Source organism: Eleginops maclovinus, chromosome 13, assembly GCF_036324505.1.
Source record: "Eleginops maclovinus isolate JMC-PN-2008 ecotype Puerto Natales chromosome 13, JC_Emac_rtc_rv5, whole genome shotgun sequence".
Classification (NCBI taxonomy): Eukaryota; Metazoa; Chordata; class Actinopteri; order Perciformes; family Eleginopidae; genus Eleginops; species Eleginops maclovinus.
This window is the reverse complement of record NC_086361.1, coordinates 4,762,640-4,786,892: the sequence shown is the minus strand read 5'-3', so window position 1 is coordinate 4,786,892 and position 24,253 is coordinate 4,762,640. Positions and strand designations below refer to the sequence as shown.

Sequence of the window (24,253 nt, the reverse complement as noted above, 5' to 3'; positions counted from 1 at the left end):
GATTTGCATAGAAGCGCACTGCCACCTAGTGAGAGTTTATATGCAAAACGGCAGAAATGAGAATGATAAAATAATGATAATAATAGACTTAAAATGCTGAATACTTAATAAAATGATTAACTTGCATAATTGGGATGGAACAAAGACACTGGATAAGGGAGAAACTAATGCAGAAATGTTTATGAATAAAACTTTATCTTAATGCAGGTCGCTAACTTCAAAAGGTTTGAAGGACTTGAAAGAGACAGCTTTTGTTTGAGGATTGGGACTATTATCAGAGCTCAAGTTATGAGCATGAAAGTTAGTATTTTATTAAAACATAGTCACTTTTTATGTTACCACTCAAACACGTGGATCAGATCCCTACAGGATAAGGTTTAAATAAGAAGGAAAAGGGAAATCATCTTTGATTGTTAAAAAGGAAGGTTTGTTATGAATAAAGAGTATTAACAGCATATGATTGGAGATCAGAAACATATAGTAAGAGCAGGTTTAAATGTTGGAAAGAGTGAGAGCGATGTAGATTATCAAGTTCCATCAATCGAAAATACAGGGAGTGAGATTGAACTTTTCCTGCTAAACTCTTTGAATCGATGAAGCTGTAGCCGTGCCATCTTGTACACAACGTTTTGGTCTTTTTTAGAGGTTCCAACATAGCCTTTCTTTCTGTCTGAGTGATTTTATTTCTTTTTCTGCAAACTTGTAACACTGGTAAGAAAAATAAGGCAATATGAACTGCCTCCTGATCAGGTGTGGGCTTAATATTCACCTTAAACTCAATACGTTTATAATCACAGTTTTGTTTTTTTAAGGACTATAGACTATTTGAATGCATAGACCCTGTTAATGAACACTGCCAAATCATTATTTGATATTCAATTATTGTATTAAGACAGGTGTATGTTCTATATGTTACACTTTTTATGCTGCTGTCTTGGCAAGAATTCCCTTTTAAAAGCGATTCTGATGGGTAAAACAAAGAGAAAGATACAAGATTATGACAAAGAGTATGATGTGTGGTGCCTAATCAAAAAAAATCACTTGAATATTTCATCAGCACGGTCTCTGTGCAGAAACAATAGTCCTGGTTTATGTGGATCATTTTTTAGTTGGTTAACTTATTGCTATCCATATTTTGCAAGATGTTTTTTTTGTTGCATTTTTCAAAAGCTTAAACACTAAAACACACTTTCGTCCAAAAACAAAAATCTCAGCATTAATATCAGTGGGGATTCTTCTTCCAATTAACAATTTTGCTATTGTGCCTCGAGCCCCAAAAAATGTTCCCTCAATCTTATTGGTTGCAAAGTAGAAATCTCAAACCCTCGGAAAAGGGTAAGTTTGATAGGATTTGAGTGTATGGATGCTTTAAACTGTCCGTCAAACTGGCCCTCAGACACAGGAAGGGGGTCTTTGTTCCCACCAGCGGGGCCTTGTAATGAAGTGCACCGGGTCCCTGCAGCAGCTCCTCTCTGGACCAGAGCAGCGATCTGGAAGTGATGTCGCACTTCATTTAATTTTTCAGAGCCGATGGGATCTCAGCTGTTATCTGATGAAATTGAACAACCATTACTAAGCGAATAAAGCTCTTTTGAGTGCTCCCTAACATAAATCCAACACCCCCCCCACCCTTCCTCTTTGTCCACCGTTTTGAATTCATTGGCCCCCTCTCGACTAGATGATAGGAATAATCTTGCCAAGTGAGATTGACAGTTCATTTCAGAAATCAATATTTACAATTTACTTCTTTCAAAGTTCATTCTGGGAGAAGGCTCCATATTATCCACCTCCCAAATAAGCTGATCATATCTCCGCCAGCCGTGGAATGAGTTTCCTACCCAAAATGTGTCGGGTTTTTTTCTCTCTCCTCCTCCCTCTCTTTCCCCGCTCAGAAATCAATGTCTGCGTTTGTGCGCTTTAATCTGGCCTCTGATGACAGTAAATCTTTATCTGTTTCTGGGCGAGCAGCAGTGAGAGGCTGACACCATTTCCCATCAGAACAAAGAGCCAGGCCTGTGTGGACTCTGGGAGATACATGGGGCTCTAATGTGGCTGGACATGTTTCAGCAGGGCCATTAATCAGAGACGGTGACAGCCAGAGCTGCTGCGGCACCGCGCTCAGAAAAGTGAGGAGTGCAGGCCAGGTGGATAGAGATCAAACTCTACTCCTCTGTCACAACATGGACCGGATATTTCTATCCCAAAGACTAGGATAGAAGTTTTCACTCTAAGAAAAATCTTCTAAGAATTAGAATTATACTGAAAATGGAACTTTGGTGAATCTTTCCTGCATTTTAAAAGGTAAATATTTGACAAAAAGGAATCCTAAAGCTTATAATAACTGCAAAATAAGCAGTTTGTATGCAAGTGAACATGGGAAAAGCACTTAATCGTAAAAACCTCTAAAAACTAAGCTAACTTGCCAATTTAATGCTAACATGTAGGTTTTTACCATGTTCACTGTCTTTGTTAGCATGCTAACATTTGCTCATTAGTCCTCAGTACAGTTGCTGTTGGTGGGACTGTGATTGGTCATAAACCAAAGTATTTTCAATCCATCAAACAGTTTATTTACTTCAAATCGATCGAAGAGTGCAATCAAGAAATTGAACAATGCAAAACATATTAGAAGTAATAAAATGTGAGGAGATAATGTATATAAAAACTACCATGAAGTATAGAACATAACTAGTCCTTGGTAAACAAAATGTATAGTATTCGGTACAATGTAAAGCGCAACTTGATGTCTGTGTACATGACAGTAGAGCTGCACATTTTGATTATTTTTTTGTGTTTTGAAACTGTATTAAAATACCTCAACTCACAAAAAAAGAACACATACAACTTCACTGTAGCCTCAACACTAGCAATGTGTTAAATGTGTTTACACCTAAATGAGGTATAACATTTCAACATGATACCTATGGGACATGCACAAAGACAACACATACTGTATGGCATGGCCAGATTAACCTGCCGGAGGGCCCCAGGGGCCAAAATAAATTCCAATTTACACAGTTTTCTCACCTTCTGTTTAAAGTTTAAATTGTTGTGCTGTTTCTGCAAAAATACCACTTCCTGTGGATAAGTGGTGTCATAATGTGATAACTTTTTTGAATTTAAAATGAAAGAAATTGAAATAGAAACAAACAAATACTTAAAGTAGATTTGTTGACACCTGTATCCTCAGGATTAGGCTAAACAGGGCAGTCAAAAATGTCCTTTGTCAGCTGATATTGGGCTGTTTGCTAAATATTTCCAATTAAATGTGCACAGTTTCTCTCGGATCTGCTTAAAAATCCAGCATATTTTTTGTAAATTTGCGTTTTTTACATTTAAATAAAAAAGGTTAGCTACAAACTACAATCTTAGAAGGATGATGACACTTACATAAACTGTAAGGACAAATAGGTACAAATAATAAAAAAAGAAAAAGAAAATGATTGACAGGAAATGTTGCATTCTATGTTGCATCTAAACATCAAATAATCCACACACTCCAAGGTGTTATTGTGATGATTCATTACCTCCTCCTACTAATAATAACAGCACTTCCAGCACTGAAAGAAGCAATATTTATTATTCAGCAGATTTATGACACCCCCACGTATCAAACCCTGCTGAAGTAGCTCCATTCACCGAGGCTCCATGGGGAATTATTGTGTGGTAATCTATTGTTAAACAGCTTTTAGAGTGATGGATGAAAACTGCCACAATCTGCTCACAATCAATTCATATCTAATTAGCCCCTATTATTTATGACACCTTCAATAGGCAGGGTGTGAGTCTCAGGGGAGGGATGGAGAGCCCAGCTGCCACCAAGGGAAAAGTTATCAGGAGCTGCTATTGATTAACATAGAGGACCAAAAATTAATTTGTAAACAGTGGGGGTAGAAGTCAAGGCTGATTTAGACAACACAGAAAGGAAAACTGAAGCCAACGATACTGGGATGTGGGAAATGTTCCATTTTGTTCGTTATTAAGCTCTTAGTCCCAGAAAATAAATTCCTTAAAAATCCACATTTCTAATAAACATTTGAAGCATTTAACCTGATTTAAAGACATAAATCTAAACTACAAGTATTCACAAAAAAAATGTCACGATCAGAAAAAATGGGAAAGAAACCTAATACTTGTGTAAGCCTGGCATCTGCTGGCCAACTGAGGTTATTACAGCATTTGACATTAAATGTCTTTGGGAATATTATCAGATTTGGTTAAATGACCTAAACAGCATCAGGGATGAGAAAGTCTTAATCGAGTAAAAGCAGGTGTCTTGATTAAAAATATACTGAAAAGTAAACAAACTAGGTCACCTTTAAAGATGAATGAAGTGGATTAAATGACAACCTATAGAGTTATGGAATATCACAACACAGAGCCTAAAGTTCCAAAGCTTGTACAAACTTTTAAAATCAATTATTAATATATTACTAACTTCTAAAAGTACATGTCGGCTATACCAGCTAGTGAAACAGGACATTCCACAACATTAAATAAACAAATTACAAGTTATATCATTAAAGCAGGGGTAAAAATACCTTCCCTAAAGTCAGATATTTATCTTAAATTCTGTTCATTATGTTAAGTTTGTGTTGTTTTTGCTACATTGCCACTTCTTTTTGGTTGGCAGGGTGATATTGTGATTTGGTTTTTGAATATGTAATAGAAGAGTTTGTACAATCATACAAGGCCAAATATAATGAAATAATAAAGTAGATTTACTTGAAACTGGGATGCTCAGGATTAAGCTCAACAGTATTATAGGGAGTACTTATTAATGATTTAAAATACCACATCACTCTCAGTGAAGTATCTCTAGAATGAACTAGAAAAAGAGACAAAAGTCAAGACAATTAAACAAACAATGACCAACAATTAATAAAACAGTATGGGCACCACAGTGAAAGAAGCAATAGTCAGCCACACAGATGGAAAGTGTCACTTCTTATATAATAAAGAGCAGAATTAAACATCAGCAAAGCAACAACACAGCTGCTGCATGCACAGACACACATGTAAGCAAAGTGGCCTAAAACTGCTAATATTTACACAGCTTGCAGACATACCTTTTCATGTACCTGTTTGACGTCACTGTAAGTCTGCTCCAGGTTTCTCTGCTCCTTCATTATCAGTGAAAATAAAACTAGTCCACAGCTCTGGTTAATAGTTCCACCATGAGTATGTTAGCATGTTAGCATGTTAGCATCACAATCCTCAGCATGCACCTGGTGGTGACACTTTGGGTGTGTTTGATTTGAGTCACTCAGCCTGCTGCTGGCCGGGTGGTGCATTACATCAGAAATAATAAAAGAGTGCAAATGTATTATTTATTTTATAAGTAAAGATATTTTAAAGATTTTTTATAATTTTAAGCAATATATAATGCTGGATATTTTCATTCATTATGTATTAGAGCCTATTCTGACTCAAAAGGAGTGAAGTGATCTAATTTAAAACATAAATCCCAAAACTATAAAACATTGTCACATTTTCCATGTGGCCCTGTATTACCTCTTAATACAGTGAGAGTTTCATTAATGTATTTATTAATTTGTTTATATATTTATCAAGAAATGTTTGCTGGTTATATCATTAATTTCGAACATTTACCAAATGTATTAAAAAGGCTTCAACATTCAGTACTTTAGTAATTACATTTTTAAAGACATGAAATTGAATTTAGAAAACATAGTTATTGATCAGGAATTTGTAAATTCATCAGGGAAACCAGGAAAAACAAGAGCAATGAAAATAAATCATATTTGTTCTCTGTAAACTGGTAGTTTATTTGTTTTATTATATGTATTTAGATGTGTTGGAGAGACAAACATTTGAGTTTGGTAAAATAAGAAAAAGCATTCGAAATCCAACAAATAATGCTTGTTTGATAATTTAGCTTCTTGTAGATTACTGTAAGCAACAATTTGACTGCTCCTTTTTATCCTTCATAGTTCTTTCAATGACAGCAGAACGTCTTATGCAAATGAAGTATCAAAATCTGACACATCCTGACTTCCAATGTAATGAAAATAATGGGAAAAAAATGGAATAAAAAAGACACCTCACCAGACAATATACGAACAGTTTCATTACAATAAACCTCATTTCACATGAAATCCCCTTTTGCTTTACATAAAATCCTTTATACATACATGTATGTAAATCCCTTTTGTCTCCTTGCCTGCCTCCTGAGCCCGTATGAAATGTCCTGCTGCTGTAATGTAAATATACAGTACATGTATATGGCTGCAGGAGGTGGAGAGGAACACGCAGCATTACCTGTTTGCAAAAGTCATCTTAATTGAATTCAGCCTTGGGGATAAACAGGAAATAATATGTATCTTTGCAGATCAGAAAGCCACGTAAACCTGCACACTGATAACATCTGGACAAAATGTACAGTATCACAAATTACATCCACACGCATGTAGCCTGCAGTTTGTACGCTCTTTGTAAATACTAGAGTTGTTAATAAATATTATTTACTCATGTCTTTTATAATTCATCACTAACAGACATATACACATATATTTATTTAAATGCGTTTATGCTTTTTTTCCCCTTGCTTATAGAAAGAAGAAGTAATGATCAAGAGTTTACACTTTTGTGTCTTGCTTGCCTCCAAGGTGAAAAAGCCAAAACCAGAAAACTACTGGCTTAACACATAAACCTTTTATGTGAAACATTTAAGGTCTTAGAAACAGCTACATTAATATATGTCCAACATTGGCACTTTTATCTTGTTACACGTCTTTGCAGTAATAGTTCAATATATTGGGAAATGTACCTATTTGTTATATTACAGAGATACATGTCAAATCCTGCACATTAGGCTGTAAAAACAGGGTTTATGCAGAGAGGATTTGGACATGTCCACATAAATGTTAGCTTTTTTCCATCATCTTTCTTACAGACCACATATTTTATCTCATGGAGATGCAGAGTTTTTTCTCTCACGGCTCGGTAGGAGCAGCAGAAGGGCCTGACATTTACACACCTACATCAGGAGCTCCTTATTCATAACATGTGTATGTACTGTATACATGTACTGTATTTTTCTTTACAAAGAAAATGGGGATTTGAGGCCAAATCTGAGCTGTCTACAGTATGTTAAAAAATAAATATATATATATATATATATATATATATATATATATATATATTATGTCAGGACAGCATTTTTTAAAATCTCAAATATCAATATATGTATTTGCTTCAATAATACACTATCTACAGAATAAAGAAGATGCTCTCAACCCTATTAGAGCATTTTGCTGGTCTGAGAGTCATGAGCTTTGTAAGTGGCACTGATGTTCGTGGACGGTGCCGTCTCCATCCTGCTGCGCAACTTCTGGGGGTTGTTCCTGGGGTACTTGCTGGGCATGCGGCACCAGAAGACCTGCTTGTAGGAGTTCCTGAAGTTCTCCGACAGGAACGCATAGATTATTGGGTTGACGGAGGAGTTGCTGTAGGCCAAGCAGTGAGCCACCATCCTGAACACGAAGGAGGCCTGGTTCAGGGGGAAGGAGCCGAACTCCACCCACATGTGGACGATGTGGTGAGGCAGCCAAGACAGACAGAAGACCACGACCACCACCAGGACCGTCTGTGCAGTCTGTGGGGATAAGGATTGGTTATTACCATCAAATGTAACTGTAACTGGACAGTATGTGTAGAAGCAGTGATAGGTATGGAAGCCTAAAAAGGGGAATTCTAATGTTATTATTTTTGTGATCTCAATAGCTATCTAAGTTTCTCTCCTGTGTTTGACTGAAAAGCAATAGATATTATAAAATATAGGTGTAACATCTGTAAAGTCACCCATGGTTAGCACCCTATGCTGACACACTCTAACATAGCAGGAAGTATTTACAGTTAGGATTGTTTATAGGTCGTCCAGTGTCAAATTCAAGATCAGAAAATGTTATTTTTAATAACTATATTTTAATCACTTTCACTCAAAGTAGCTCCTCACAAGGCTTCTGTTGTGGAGCAGAATGTAAGTAGCTGCCAATAAGAATTGCTTTCATTATAGATTGCCAATTATTTTTCTCAATTAATCGTTTATTCTATAAAACTGCATTGCTAAGAATCCTAGGTACATCTTCAAATGGCAGCCAATTGTGTTGTACTGCCAGTCCAATAAACCAATTTCATTTAATTTACAATCATTGGAAAGAAAATAAACAAATCCTCATATTTGAGAAGCTGGAGGAGACATATTTATGGCATTTTTGTTAAAAATTACTTGCAGACTATCAATCTAATTAATTCATCATTTAAGATCGATATGTTTATAGTGCACAGTCATTTTTTTCTGTGAGCATTGTGCACACTTGCCTTTCAGCCACCATTACAGTACCTGATCCATCATTAAACCCCCAAACATCGGGGAAGCATTTCACATTGTTTTCCCTCTTCAGTTGAATCATAATCGTATAGCATGTTGAACATAGAGAAAGGAAAAACTTCTCACCAACCTTCTTTTTGGAGAGCTCTGACTTTTTTGAGACATTCTTCAGCTTTTTGTGCAGATGGTTTAAAACCTGGAATTACACAGATATCATACAAAGGTAAAGGCTTTTCTTGAATTTGTTATTTTTTTAATTTAAAAAACATAATCCATCAACATGTCACCAACTATCAGAGTTAATTCCACCCTTTTGAATCCTAAAGTCTCATGTCTTGGACTGATTATGTTGACGATTCCAGTTTCAGAATGTCAACATTATTACATGAAAAATGACTTTGATGGAGATTAAAGCAACAGTTTTGCTTACAATTAAGATTCAAATATTGTTTTATGCAACAGTGTCGTAATGGCATTAAAAACTTTCACTTCCAGGCTCCTCCAACAATGTAGGATGCAATATTCATAAGATCTTAAAAGAAAAAGGCATAGCCTACATAGTGTAAGAAAATAGTGCATATGACACAATGGTGCAAGTCAATTCAGGAATATTTAAACTATGTCAAATATAAAATGATCGAAAAGTTAAACTGAATATTGTAGTGTGGAATAAACATTGCTCCATCATGCATTTTGCTATGTTACTGTGAAAATCTGAAACTTAATGCGCATCCATTCACTCTGATTCATGCGTACCCACCTTTGCATAGCAGACAGAGATGAGCGTGAGAGGCAGGAGGTATCCGAAAACAAAAGTGCACATCACGTAGACCTTCCTCTGGTGGTCCGGCCAAACCTCCCAGCAGAACGTGCCGTTGTCCTTGCGCTCCACGATGTTCTGGTAGTGCGCAACGGGAGCCGCCATGCCCAGAGACAGGATCCAGATGAGCACCACTCCCAGCATCGCGTGCCTCCCCACCCGGATCGATGAGGACTTCCTGGCGTGCACAATGGCCACGTAGCGGTCCACGGACATCGCCGACAGCGTGAAAATACTGACCAGCATGGACACGGTGAAGAAATAGTGGATGAACTTGCAGATGAAAGCTCCAAGCACCCATGTGGGCAACATGTAGATGGTGGACTGGAATGGCACGCAGAAGAGGAGGTAGGACAGGTCCGCCACGCTCAGGTTGAGGATGAAGATGTTGGTTGTGCTCCTCGGTTGTCCGGGCTTGCTGCGCGCCAGCACCGTGATCACCATGGTGTTCCCAAGCACCCCGAGGATGAAAATAAGTCCAAATATGAGAAGAGAAATAAAGTTATCTAATCCCATCCCCAGTACAGGTTTGTTTGGCAGCCTCACAGTGTTGCTGTTGAAAGGCTGGCTATGGTTTTCCAACGGTAGCTCCATTTTCGTGTCCACTATTGAGGATAAATCACATGTTGGTGGAAAAGATGCATGTCCTCCTGGATTTTGTTTTGAATAAAGGTTGGATGGAGCTCACGCACTCGCAGGCTGCTCCCTCTCTTCCAAGGCAACGTCACCATGCTTTGCGCAACAGATCCCACCAATAACTGTCCATCCCAGTAACCTGCAGCCAGAGGACTGGGAGTAAACACAAATCCCTTGATACACTGCAACCATTAAAAAAACGGTTCATTTAAACACATTTTTGACATAAAATGCATCAGCACAAGGTAACATATATTCAGATTTGTTTTACAATATGTGAAAAGTGGCAATAGTTACTTTATTTTGCATTTCTTTCGATAAAATAAAAACTAAACATATTCCATAAGGCATTATTAATGATAACTCTGGTGTACATGTGCAGGTGATGTAGTGCTTATTTCCCTCAGAATCCTTTTCCTATTTCTTTTTATTAAACATATTCTTTTCTCTAGTTCTATTTATATCTTTTGCATTATTTTTATTCCGTCTTATTATGTTTATTGTATGCAGCAGCAGCTTGTATGAAAAAGCACTTAGCAATGAACTCCCTGTACGGTCATTCTGATTCTGGTTCATTTCCACATCCTAGTACTAACCACCCATTTGTACCAACTTTCTCTTTATTTATAGGTAGGTACACTGAAGAAGAATTCACAAAAATTCTGGAAACACATTTCAGTATTTCTTTTATGTTGAGAAAATATAATAGCAAATTATTTGTGATGACCTTTTCTGCAATGTAATAAATACATTGAAAATTAAGCCTTTTACTCTTATCCCAATAACTCCACTTCATTCTATAATATAATGAATGGTTTGGGACAGTTGCTTGAAGTGGGAGGGGGGAGTGAGTTTCTCTCCCACACACAAACCCTCTCCCCCCGCCTGAAACACTTCAATTGGACTCCTTTATTTACTTTCGTAGCATAGTGACATCATTATGAAACACTCAAGCTTTCATTGGCTAGCATTCCATAGATTGTATGTAATAGGCTAAGGGGCGGGACATCTGTAACGGTTCAGCAATCACAACAGAGCCGGCCAACTATCCAATCAGAGCAGACTGGGCTCTGGTTTCAGACAGAGGGTGAAAAGAGGTGCTGCAGCACAGGCAGGATGAGAACAATAAAGAGCTTTTTGAACATTAAAGCATGGAGACATGTCCCAGTAGAGGAACGGAATACTGATATGAACCTGGAAATGAACAAAATAGAGCCCCTTTGAACAGATAATGTCTAACAATAAATATTTTCTACTGCTCAGAAAGAGATCTCATATATATTTTCTGGAATATATACGTATATAGAATCTATTTACCATATTGTGTATACCGTGAATGTGAATCTATGAATACATAGTTAATTTACAGTGCCAGTGTGCTCTGGTTTATTCCGGTGATGCAGTATTGGTTTTGCACATCCAGTTGCCAGGATATCTTGGCCTCACATATTCTGTTGTAACAAGACCTTGAATGATGAACAGAATTCAATGAAAATCCATCTGACGGTTGTCAAGCTTTTTCAGAACCAGCCATAGACCAAACATTGCTATCTCTAAATGTTTCTTCAAGTTTATGAGTGGGGAAAAATAAATCCCCAATCTTTAATCCTCCTTTGATGCACATTTTATATTTTTTTGAAAGGGGGCCTAATATGTTTTTTTCAAGAAACTCGCTCTGGAGGGACACAGGGATTTGAGCTTTTGCATACCATTGACATCCAAAAAAAAGCATAATAGGGCCTCTTTAAGGGCAAACACTAAACCTATGAGTAAACGTGCACAGACTCAGCTTTCTCAGTTTCATCAATCGCTCTCAGTCTCCAGCCTGTGTTATTGATCTTCTCTGAACAGGTCTGGGAACAGCAGTTTTCTCATTATGTGAGCATGTCGGTCTCTGGCGCACCAGCACTGAGAGATCTGCTCGGGGATAACCATCTGGAAATGACATCACAGATGATGCACATGCTATGTAACCAGAGCATGGAAGGCTGATGTTATCTCGGGGTCCACTTGTCCTCAGATGGTTGTAAACATCTGAAGCTGTTGGAGCTCATACGGCCGCTTCATTTGCTGGTGTTGATCAGGTAAACCCAACACAGACGCTGCACTCTTCTCAAAAATTATGATATGATGATGGGTGCAAATGATGATGGTTTTGATCTTTGAAAATGAATAGCAGTTATTACATCCCAGGCTCATTACACTTTCAAGAGTGAGACTTTTGTTTTGTAATTGGTTCATGTCCTGAAGCACCCTGAAGTTTCCATGGCAACTCTTGACTCCATTGACCAAGATGCAACCAATTCTTAAAGATGTATAGGAATTGCTCCTGCAGAATTGTGACAATGTCATATTGACATTGAGAAATATGGATGGAGTGAAATGTCCTGTAGCATTCTTGGTGCTGTCCGTGGTGCTGAAACATTTCGACTAATTTTCCATCACAAAACCAATTCCAGGTTATCCGTCTATTTATAACTAAATCTGTCATATCTGTAGATTTGCTCACTTATTTCTAGTGCATTGTGTGTATAAAGAGAGTAAGGTATCACCCATCGGTTTTCATTGCTTCTGCCCTCTTGAAGACCCTGCAAGATCAAAAAACAAAATGTCTGATGAGTTTTTTGGTTTGTCTAAGAATGTCTGAAAATATGTTAATTTATTGATTTCAGACTGATTAATTATTGCAACAAAAGAAGTCTTAAAGGGCGAGCATGTAGTATTTAGGGGATCTATTAAAATAAATGAAATATAATATTGAGTAGCATCAGCAGAAACTCAGAATGAGGATTTCTTATCTACACAGGGATCGGGTCATGTTTCTGACAGCCCATATAGAAACTATAATAAGTCTGTTTGCACAGACAAACAGGCCTCTGCCTCTTTCATGGTTTTACATTACCTGAGAGCTGTGCTTGTAAAACTGCAGTAACTCTAGCCACTTCCGGAAGTTCATTACTCCTCCAGCATGTTATGCAAAGGATAGCCTTTGAGCGAGTTGGAGGTCCTGAAAGATATCGAGGTGTTACTACAGTTTTGCTCTTAGTGGTTAGGCACCTCAGTCTTAATGAGCCGATTGTCTACAAGTTCTGCTGATCAAAAGTGATCATCATTGAAATTCCCAAACTACTCCATCACATGCAAATGATCCTGTTCAATTACAAATACACTTTGTGTCAGATATAGTCATTGTATATCCATTGGCGGTTCTAAGGGGGGGCAGCAGGGGCCAGTGGCCCTGTAACACTGTGCTTGGACCCCCCGTGGCACCCCTCCAAAAGAATAAATCTATGATAATACAATTTGTGATAGTGTTGCAGCCAATACTGTGCTGTAACCTGGGCTTAAGATAACAGGAAGGCTTTTTCACTAGTGTAATTAAAATAAATGAAACTCAGTTACTGAAAAGTGTATTTAAATGAAACAACAACCAACAAATATTACAAAAATAAAATAAAAACAACGTTTGGCTGCATAAATAATGAATGTATTACACCAAACTGCATTAAGGTTTATGTTTAGTAAGGTACTAAACTAAATTAGTATCTTAGTCATTGACACAAATGATGTTATTGAAACAAACATCTATATATAAATGCTATCTTATGTTTAATGATGTGCTGTGACTTTATACTGAACTGAAAAAGCTAAATATTAAATGCTGTCTTTGTTTCCCTTGTCCAGCATTAAATTTACCCGTCTCATAAAAGCAAGGCACCCCCAGTAAAATTGGTCTAGAACTGCCATTGTGTAGCATATCCCATTAAGATTACCTGGAATGTTTGGAGGTATTTTGGGAAATACCTGCAGGTGGCCCTGGTGAAGGAGTATGGATGTAATTTGTGACAAATGCCTTGACATAATATCAAAGGTAATAGATGATTTTTTAAACACATTATCCACCATGTTGTACAGAGTTTTGTTTGTAAGAAATATTAGAAATCTAACTCATTAGAATTTAGAAACATTTCCAAGGTTGAATGCCATTACATTTCCACCAGTTCGATAGACACAATCACAAAACATATTTTCATTTCTCGTCAAAATAATAGCTTGAGCAGTTGAGAAAAAACGTTATCATAATCCAACAATCTAAGAAAAATGCTCCTAAAATTGCCAATTTTAGCTTTAGCTTTCCCAAACAGTATATAACGACATTAGACGACAAAACCTTAAATTAAATCAGTGAAGAAAAACACAAACAGAAACAATATGCAAAGTCGGTGCGGATAGAAATTAACCCACTAACAAAACATGTTTTGTTAGACTTTTTCAGTAAAGGGCCAACTCGAAGCACCAATAAAGGCTACCAATGCCGGTCCAAATATCTTTTTAGATATTCTTCTGTCTCTTTATATCTACTCTAGAAATCTGCCACTTATATATATTAGACTCAGCTGGGGAGATGCTGGCTGCTTATGAGACAACTCTGCAGTACATTTGATCACAGTTTTCTACTGTTGTAATCCCAATTCAAAGGAAAACACGTTATTCTTGTTTGAACTTCTAACAGTAATTATCATCAATAAGACAGGTGATTTCATCCATGCTAATGTCTTTGTTAATATTGGCATACTGTACAGTGGGAATTACATACCAGCATGCAGTTGTTGATGTTCCATACCTGCAACTCAGATAAGACCCAATTTCACTAGACTCATCCATTAGGATATTTTTCAAACATTGAATACAGATCCTCGCATTATACAGAATACCAGCCTTTCTCCATTTTCCTAGAGAGGGACACAACAGAGCCACCTGGTTGTTGTCTTCTATGACCTAATACCCTGTCACCTGCTGTCTGTGGCCAATTAGGGAGAATTTTTGGAATTAGTTCCACTGTTCCCCAGGTGGCATCCTTTGCAACTCATTTGGAGCTTAATGAGACTCAATTTTGCTTTGACAGAATATGATTTAAATGCCCTCTTAAGAGGCAAAAACAGAACATAGTTCAGATTGTGAGTGAAGATGCTAAACAAGTCATCATTCCCTTATTTGGATTGGGTTTACTTTACAGTGGGAGAAATGAACAAAAATAGAGTCTCAGACATTTAAAGGTGCTGCTTCTTCTTAAAGGGCCAGGTCAGGGAATTAAAGTCCCCTTACACAGAAATCCTTGTGAAGCATTTTTCAAACATCTCATGGTCATGATTCACGGAAGATTGACAGGAATGTACAACTTTCTTTGATACCTGGATCAGATTACATGACATCAGCTGATTAAAGCCAGACCCCTACACGAGACCAGGTGTCATCTGCGTTAATTTGTTCCATGTAGTGTTCCATGTACTCTGTAGTTCAGAGTAGAAATAAACCACGCCACCTTTTGAAGTGTGTTTCCTCACAAGGTGACTTTGACCACTAGCGCTTTCAATTGTTAACATGGTGAGGCAAAAGAGCAACGATGTGAAAGGTAAAGATGTTGTTGATGCTGCAGGTTGAACAGTGTAACAATGGAAAGGTCTGTTGTTGGATCTTTCTCTTTAGGTTTTTTCAAACAGACAGCATTATGGAGTGTTGCCGTCATGACTGGTTCTGTAGGCCAACAGGAAAGTTAGCATAGCATTGGCAAATATAAACACAAATGAAAAAACTACAGTAAATAATGACACTTACACATTTTGTCAAGTAGGATAATCTCCACATATTACTGATTCTTGCTATACGCTTTTTACAGAGTTTTGAAGCATAAATGCAATCACTAGAAGTAAAAAGCTAACCATAGGCTATTTACAACCGAAATCACAACTGCATGGCTGCACGTCACCAATGCTAAACTAAAGGTGGCTAATGATGGACGTAATGATGTTTAGTAGTCTCATTATGTCACTTGATAGCCGTTTTGTATGACTCATAGAAGCTTCAGACATTTAGGAGTGGGGTATTTACTGATGTATTTTATGTTGTGGAAAAAAACGTGAACATCACTTCAGCTTTTGTTAACCACGGACCTTATTTCAGGCATCTAACCAAAACACGTTCAAAAAAAGCATAGACTTCCAGACAAGGGAGCTGGAAGTGATAAAATACTAAGTCATTTCAGGGTTTTAGGACTCACTACTTCACCACTTACGTGCACATGTACATGCCGCTACTGTTTGTTACATTCTTATTCATAGGAGAGGAAAGCTCGTAGCACATTCTTCTTGATGACATCACATGTGTCCTGAAGGACGCCAACTTTGGTTGGTCTTGGTCATGCCTCAAGGTCAAATGGATTTATGTCCCCATGATCACCTTATCTGGTGACAACTGCACAGATGACAATATTGTGTAGTCAGTGGCATAAGCACACATACTAACATTGACTCAAGGGAATGATATAGTATTAGGAGTGAAGTAAACGTCTTCCTGTCAATGTAACATATAATTTAACATGGAGAGGACCTTTCAGCGGACTAATGGAGTTCTAAAAGGCAGGATCACGGCGCTCTCTGTGACTGATTCACCTCAATGATATCATGATATGAACCTGTATCACTGCATTATCCCACTCCCTCCTCTGCGACCCTCTCTCCCCCAGCTTGTTAGAGGCATATGAAGATCTGCTGCTCTGGACCCTGCTGCTCCTCCTCTCAGCTGGACAGCCCTTTAGCTCAGACCTGTTGTTACCATGACACTGAGCTACGAGAGGAGAGCACAGCAACAGCACATCCATTACCTCAATCATTGGAAATGGACTGACCGTGCCTGCTAAATAGCTGGGAGCTGCAGATTGCCGTTTGTGTGATTTGCTGTTGACAGACCTTCGGGTTTGTTTTGGTCAGGCTAACTTAATTTTCTTTTACTATGGGAGATATATTTACTAATATAATGTAAAGTCTGTTCCCAATAATATTTAATGTCCGAAAACTGAAGACTGACATTTCAAACTATTTTCTTAATGTTATTCTGCAAGAAAACCTATTTAAATATAATGTTAATTGAATTTAGTTCTCAAATGCATTATCATAATACCATAACCATCATAATAAGAAAATAAAACATGGATGTGTTCCTCAGATAAATCAGGTTGCAAAATAGGCTCAATTTTGTTTATTGAAATAGTAGTATTTGTAATATATAGGCAGACACATAAAGTACAGGGGCCCGATTATGCTCTCCGGTTTTTCTTTTTCCTGTAGTGCGTTATATAGGTGTTTGTGCATGTAAATGCTCTGCCAAGGCTCAAATCCCTGTGAGGTTCTCTCCCACACACTCCCCCACTCCCCGCCTGAAACGCCTCCAATGTTGTCCTTTGTTGAGTTCCGTAACATAGTGACATCTCTAAGTAACACTTGCCTTTCTATTGGCTAGCGCTTCAACTCTTTGTACGTGTTAGGTTAAGGGGCGGGACATCTCTAAGCATTTGACCAATCACAACAGAGCACTCAGCTAACCAATCAGAGCAGACTGGGCTATGGTTTCAGACAGAGGGTGAATACAGGTGCTGCAGCACAGGCAGTATGAGCAAAGTAAAGAGCTTTTTGAACATTAAAGCATGGAGACATGTCCCAGGAGAGACACTGAATACTAATATAAATCGGAAAACAATATTTAAACAAGATTTGCTGTTGAGAAAAGACAGCTGCTACTTCTATAAAGAAAATCTTGTTTAATTTCATAAATATTTTTGGTCAAATGTTGAGTATGTATCTTGGATGACACTGATGGACACAGGACTTGGATTTATTGTTAGCTAATACAGTACAAGTAGCTATATTGCTCTGTTAAAATACTTTGCTCATTTATACCTAGATTTTTGTATAGCAGCATTTTAATGTTCCAGGTGAAGGGGGTGGGTTACATTTGAACCGCTTTAACTAATAGAAGATATATTTATACAAAGCATCATATTTTAGGATCAAATTATTTAAATTGATGATATGTTTGTTTTTTTAAATGTTCATCTGTAAAGTATCTAAAGCTGTGAGGTGAATATATTAATAAAAATAACATTTCCCTTTGAAGTGTGGTGTAGTAGAAGTACAAAGACATGTTTCAAGGAAATTATACTTAACTACAGTATTGGAATTAATGTAATAGGTCTATTTTAAACACTGGACAATGTGCTTCAGATAAATGCAGCATAGCTGAGCATTAGTAAGGCACAGATATGTGTTAGCCTAAGATATGTGTTTGTATTATTTTTACTTTTCTTTGACACTGTAAGTCAGTGAGGTGTTCATTATGTCATGTTAGCACCTCTGTAGTACAGTCTCAGTAGGATGAAGTGTATTTGTAATTGCAGCCCTCTGAAGCCTATATTTGTTCATCATGCATATTTTGTCCACCATCTCTGTTTTTGCATATCACAGTTCCTCACACCAGCAGTAGAGGGCGTGAGGGAGGTTTGCCTCCATGCTCATGTCTTTACAATGCCACCATCTTTCTTGAGTGACACTGTGTCAAGTGCAAACTCAAACATGGCTGTTATCACATCTTGTCTGGAGCCAGAGGACATTTCATTTGTAACCTTTATTTGCTAAAGATACATGTTGTAAACCTGTGTGCTCAGTGTCACACACACACACACACACACACACACACACACACACACACACACACACACACACACACACACACACACACGTCACACAAACCTGATTTCATATTCTGTACATGCAATGTACAGCAGGAGGGAACGTGGCGCTCCATAAAGCATCCAAGTGGAAAAAGCATGCACATTAAATTATATTTGTCACATATTTTTTCTCAATGTTGTTTCAAACTACAACCTTTTCCTCCAGCAAAAATCAGCTGACTAAAAGGAGGATGTTAACATGCAGGCAAACAATTTACATGCATAAAAACCTATTGAACATATATGGGCCTCTTTACTGTACTGTATATGGGGGGGACTAAGAGACTAATTTGAGGTGATTTTTCTGTGTTCATTTCCTAACTATTGCCAATTTTGTCTGATGAAAATGTCTGTGTCCACCTTAAGATGAAACACACATGCTTGTAAATGTGTCTTTTATGATTTAGAGCATTTCAAGGCAAATAAGTGCATACAAATGCGGAGTCATTCTAAATAATGTTTCACAGGATTTTGTGCACTACATTTTGAACTCCATGTCTTTTTTTCTTCTTCTTTTCTTTTCTAGTAAACCCTGAAGCATGCTGCTTATGATTAAAGATTTTTTCTACCTACTTATCACATCTATTTTTCAGAAAATGCCAGGGTGCTGCACATGTTTTGTTGTGCCACAATGAATTAGGAACAGCAGGTGGTTAGCCTAGTACTTTTAACTACACTTCACATGAGCCCAGAAAATCATCACCAGCACAGCGAGAGAAACCTCTGAAATGTTTTTTGGCATGCCAGTCAAAAAAGTTGTGTTATTACAAAAACAGTAGGGCGGCAGCATCTTTTCAGAGCTTGCTAATCAGTTCTGTTGAACTGCTACAGTGATGAAGCTGGAAAATAGGTTGCCATAGAGAAATTACACTTGACTTCTGTAAGCAGTGTGTTGTGTTCAGTGACCTTGGTTGTATACTGCCATGCTGCAGGCAGGCTCATATGGAAAGGCCCTGACTGAAACATCCTGATAAACATGGTCACACTCTAATCTGAGAGATTTTATTTCGTCATTAATGGCAGGAAGCTCTTTCATGGCAGTACAAAAATCCCCAGACTTTCTCCAAATTCCTGGAGAGTGAATAAACAGACCAACCCCTTTGCTGTTTTCCAAAACCTTTTATACCAGGTCCCCCTGCTCCTTTTTGCCAATCAGAGTGGATCTCCGAAATTAGCACCAGTGTGTTCCAGGTGGCATTAATTGCATCTCATTTGGAGGTAAATGATTCTCAATTTTGCATCCTCTCATACATATTGTTAGTGAAGATGATAAACAAGTAAACATTCCCTTGTTTGGAACCCACTAAAATACTAGCAGGAAAAATGATGGCAAAATGGACAAAGACATTTAAAGGGGAAGGGCTGTCTGTGGAACTGCAATCTCTAAACTGAGACCTGTATGGGCATTAAACACATGTGAACAAGCATCTTCTGTACATCGTATGTCATATAAATGTTTATAAGAACTATGGAACAGAAGAAAGGTAAGTCATTTTTGTTGTCCTTTTAAAGGGTTTTCTGATCACAAACAGATGCTATTGAAAAGCTTTTTTTATTTTTTTTATTTTAGATTATAGCCCCAACAACATCCTTGCAGATGATACTACATGGGGCTATACTTAGTTGTGGAGTAACAGTCAAAAGCAATTTTCGGTCTGAACCCTGCATTAGGATTCCATCATTGACAAGAAAAATCACATCTTTGGAGTGAGAAAAAAGGCTTGATGAAAGTGTAGTCTGTATACTGTACAGCTTGCTTGATGCTCGTCTGTAGCTTTGTATTGTCTGTCAGTGCCTAACTAACCCTAACCCTAACCCAGCTGCAGAACAGGAAATCTGTGAATCGAATGAACACAAAGCAGTACGGTTGAGTGTCAAGTGAAGATTAAATATGCTGTGAATTTCTGAAAAACGTCTCATTTGCACATTATTTGACAGGTGTGAGGCAGAAGAATGAGAGAAAAAAGAAAAACCCATTTAATCCTTAAACTGTAAATTCTCTTTTGTTCAATTAAGAGGATGTGTTCTTTAGTTTATACCTGTAATGCACAAAATGTAAAAATGTGAAAATGACATTATATCATAGAGAAAATCGTGATCATTTTCAGGTCGCGAACAATGATGATGGACTTTAATACCCATATTACATCAAAATGCCTAAATGACATCCATTTGTTGCGTGTCATACTTTTCTTCACATGCTACGGTTGTCGACAGGTGCAAACGCACAACAACGGCCCCAAGACACTTACATTAGGAGAAAAGCTCTGCACTTTCAAAAACGATGCAGATATAAAAACACAAAAGTGCCGAATACATGCAAATGAAGAAACATCTTCTCCATCTTGAAAAAACATGCGCAGGGTTCACTAAAAGCTCTGTGTAAACATAATGGTGCAAATAAAGAAACGCTGCAAGAAGCTCAAAACACAGCGGAAATTGGGGCACTAAACAGTGTTGCACTATTCTGGGAACGGAGCGCTTTTTAACTTTTGGGCTTTATAAAGTTGGCCAGCTGTCACTGTTGTTGAAAGGTAACCTAAAATGTAATTTGATTGGCTTATTTTACCAAGTTGATTGCATAATACCTTCTGATAGTATTGTAGATCTGCTGTAAGCCAGCTAGATAATGTAGCCAACCTAGTCATTTCAAATATACTGTTAAATACTAACAATTATGAAACAGACTAACTCTGCAGCAGTGACAGTTGGCCAACTTTTTAATCCCCGAATGTCAACAAGCGCTCTGATCCCAGCTGTGTGCATCACTTTTAAATGCCTCCATTTTTTTATGCAGTGCTTTCAGTAAACCCTTTGCATGTTTTGTCAAGTTAGTGAAGCTATTTCTTCATTTGCATGTGTTTTGGCAAATTGTTTTTGAAACCGCAGCATGTTTCTCCCATTGGAAATGATTTTGTGCCATTGTAACACGTGTGCACCTGTCGATGCTACTATATAAATCTGATGGCGTTGTGGACCTCCAAATGTGAATGAAAACAATACTCAAAAACTGCATGCAGTAAATGAACGTCATCAATGTGTAACTTTTTTTGTTTTCTGACATTTCAAATCAGAAAAGCCTTTTGTGTACAGCAATCCTTTTATAGCAGCAGGCGCTCAAAAATATCCTCTGGGCCTCCATTTGAAACAAGAGAGCATGATATTGTTGCGGTGTTAGACAAATGATAGCATTATCCCCGGGCCCTGTGCATGGCTCCTGCCAAATGTTGATGGAATCGTTGGCTTTGGACCACCAAGACATTTGCATGGAGTTGTTTACCGGCCAAAAGGATTGCTGTGAGGACGCACTGTGGGAAAAGAAACCATTCATATCTGGCGGATGATCCTATTAGCTCAGACAATGGGAATTTTCATAGACAATGAAGACACAAAATGCATCAGAAAATCAACATTACATGTATTGTCAGCTTTAAAGGCACTGGTTCTGTATTTATAGAATGCATAATGGAAAACAATTAGACGTTGTTTCATCAAAAGAAGGAAGTGTAGAGACTTTTCTTGTCCAGAGTGTCCCCTTAATGGTGACATCAGCGGCTGAGCATCATAGTTATGTTGTCATCCATAGGCTGCAGGGTCTGGATGTGACACGCAGAGGTCATCCAGGGTGACACACAGCAAAACAAAGCTTTTCACTGGCAAAGACAAATAGCTGGACATAATCAAGTTTTTCGCCTTTTACCTTTAGTCACTGGTGGATTTTTATAAAAATAAGAAGTACAAAGCAATTCAAGAATCTACTTATGTAAATATCATCTGCAGACGTCAAGGCTTTGAAGCTTCCAAGAAGTGCGCTTCTTCAGTGACGGAAAATATGTCAGTGAATGAAAAAAACCCTCTATTTTTGTATAAAGGCAGCTCTCAAGGACACGCATTTCCACAACCATTTCGGCACTAATCTCCTGCCACCATGGATGGAAGCACAAATGGATGGATATAAGGAAGAAATACATTATATTTCAAGAAGATGACACTTTTAACCAAAGTGACTTATAGTAAGTGCAAAAAAAACATGAGGATACAAACTCAGAACAACAAGAAAAGTATAGATGGATTGGCTTCAAATAAGCAAAACCATTTTAAGTGCTGGTGCATTAGTTTTTAATAGGCTAAACTCTTTAAGTGCTTATTATTTAAATGTGTTTTTGTTGAATTTAATAACCAATGGAAGATGTGTAGACTTGCTGCTGTCCTTTTATTAATGGGGAGCTCATACCACCATTTTGGAGCCGGGATTACAAACAGGCGTGTTTTATTTGAAGTGTTTCTGGGTCCAACTGGCTGATGCAGAGCAAAGTGCACGTGCTGGAGTGTGTGGTTCAACCAAGGCCTGGATTTGGAAGAACGGGATCCATTCTCAGAACAGTAGACCAGTACCAGTGTCTTGGATTAGGAAAGCCAGTGAATGGAGAGCTTTTGCAGGTTGAGAGCCAGTCAATCTGCTGCACTCTGGGTAAACTGGGGAGGTTTGATCGCACTTGCAGGCAGACCAGCCAGGAGTTAAAGTAGTCAAGGCGTGACATGACAAGGGCCTGGTCCTTTGTTTCATTAAGGCCCAGATGGATAAATTGATTGAAAGGTTTTATAATTTACCTTAAAGGGGCATAAATATAAGTCCTGAATTGCTGTCCAGTGATAACAAGTTGATTTATTATATTATCTGCCCATAATTTGAAATAACAAATGTGGTTTTCTCAAAATAACAGGATAATGACCATGGCTCAAACACAAATGTTGGTTTTCCACAAAAACAGGAGAATTTTAAGAGTTAGAGACTTAATTAAATCAAGACCTGATGAGCTTTATATCATAACTCATATTTTGGCTTATGTCACAGCAAAGTCTTTGCTGCCACACTATCACAAATGGTTAGACTCTTCTTTCGGAAGGGGGCCCCAAAGCTCAGTGTTACAGAAGCATTGGCCCCTGTTGGCCAACCTAGAACCGCCCCTGAACCATGCTACATTTCCAGTAAAACCACAGGTTTGTTTTTTATGGCTAAAAATTAAACATTACATTTTGTGTGTTCCTCAGATGATTATATGATTTTAAAAACGGTGCATAGGGGATAGTTTTAAAAACACAGAGACTTTAAACTTGATGAAACTTCCGATCTTGTGTTTAAAGGGTTAGGGTTAGCATTAGTTGATGCTTTCTTAATACTGGATTGTGAATTTGTCTATAAAATTACTAAGGCAAACCATGTTACAACATCAAACTCACTCTGTAAACTCCCCCCAGCTGATGCGTTAAAGTTTCAGAGGTCATTCAAAATGTTAGCTTAATTTTTATAAAAGCTACAAATCTCTTCTATCTTCGTTTCTGCACATATGATGAGACACTGAAAGGCTTTCTTTCTCCCTATCTCCAGCAGCAGATATATTCAGCTGCTTCTCTGAGTGGGTGTCTTTGGTCTGTATGGACATTCCTGTCGGGGTTTGAGGATATCTCCCGCGTTTGTGTCCCACAGCTCTCTCCCAATGGCCGCTATTGTTTCCCCTGCAATCCGCCTCGATCTTCCTGCCCCAGGAACAAATCCAAGACTCTTCTGGACATGAGGGCACAAGCAGTGTGGTGAGCCCACACCCTGCATTCCTGCACCCCACCCTGTGAGGCCGTGGGTGCTGCTCCGAGCTCGGCCCTGCAGCTCAGACAGACGGGGCTCTGTGTGCCAGGCAGAGTGGACAAACATGTCTCCCTCTGAGTCCATCCCCATTTTACTGTGTTTATACAGGAAACTATGCAGCTATGTTGCCTCCATAGACTGCAGTGATATGGGCCCTCATGTTTAGATGAAAGTTTCACCCACTTTCATTTGTAGGATTCCTCAACACATGAGTTCAAATAAAGATCACAAGTTTCT

The 24,253-nt window shown here is 38.0% G+C and overlaps 1 protein-coding gene across 1 annotated transcript; it reads right to left on the bottom strand.

The window, feature by feature from the left end:
- Window positions 1-7,264: 7,264 nt before the first annotated feature.
- On the bottom strand, window positions 7,265-9,767 carry galr1a (galanin receptor 1a). The gene is made up of 3 exons (XM_063899836.1): window positions 9,114-9,767; window positions 8,484-8,549; window positions 7,265-7,618 (listed from the first exon to the last, which is right to left on the bottom strand). The coding sequence occupies exons 1-3, from the start codon at window positions 9,765-9,767 to the stop codon at window positions 7,265-7,267; spliced, it is 1,074 nt and encodes a 357-aa protein (XP_063755906.1).
- Window positions 9,768-24,253: the final 14,486 nt, after the last annotated feature.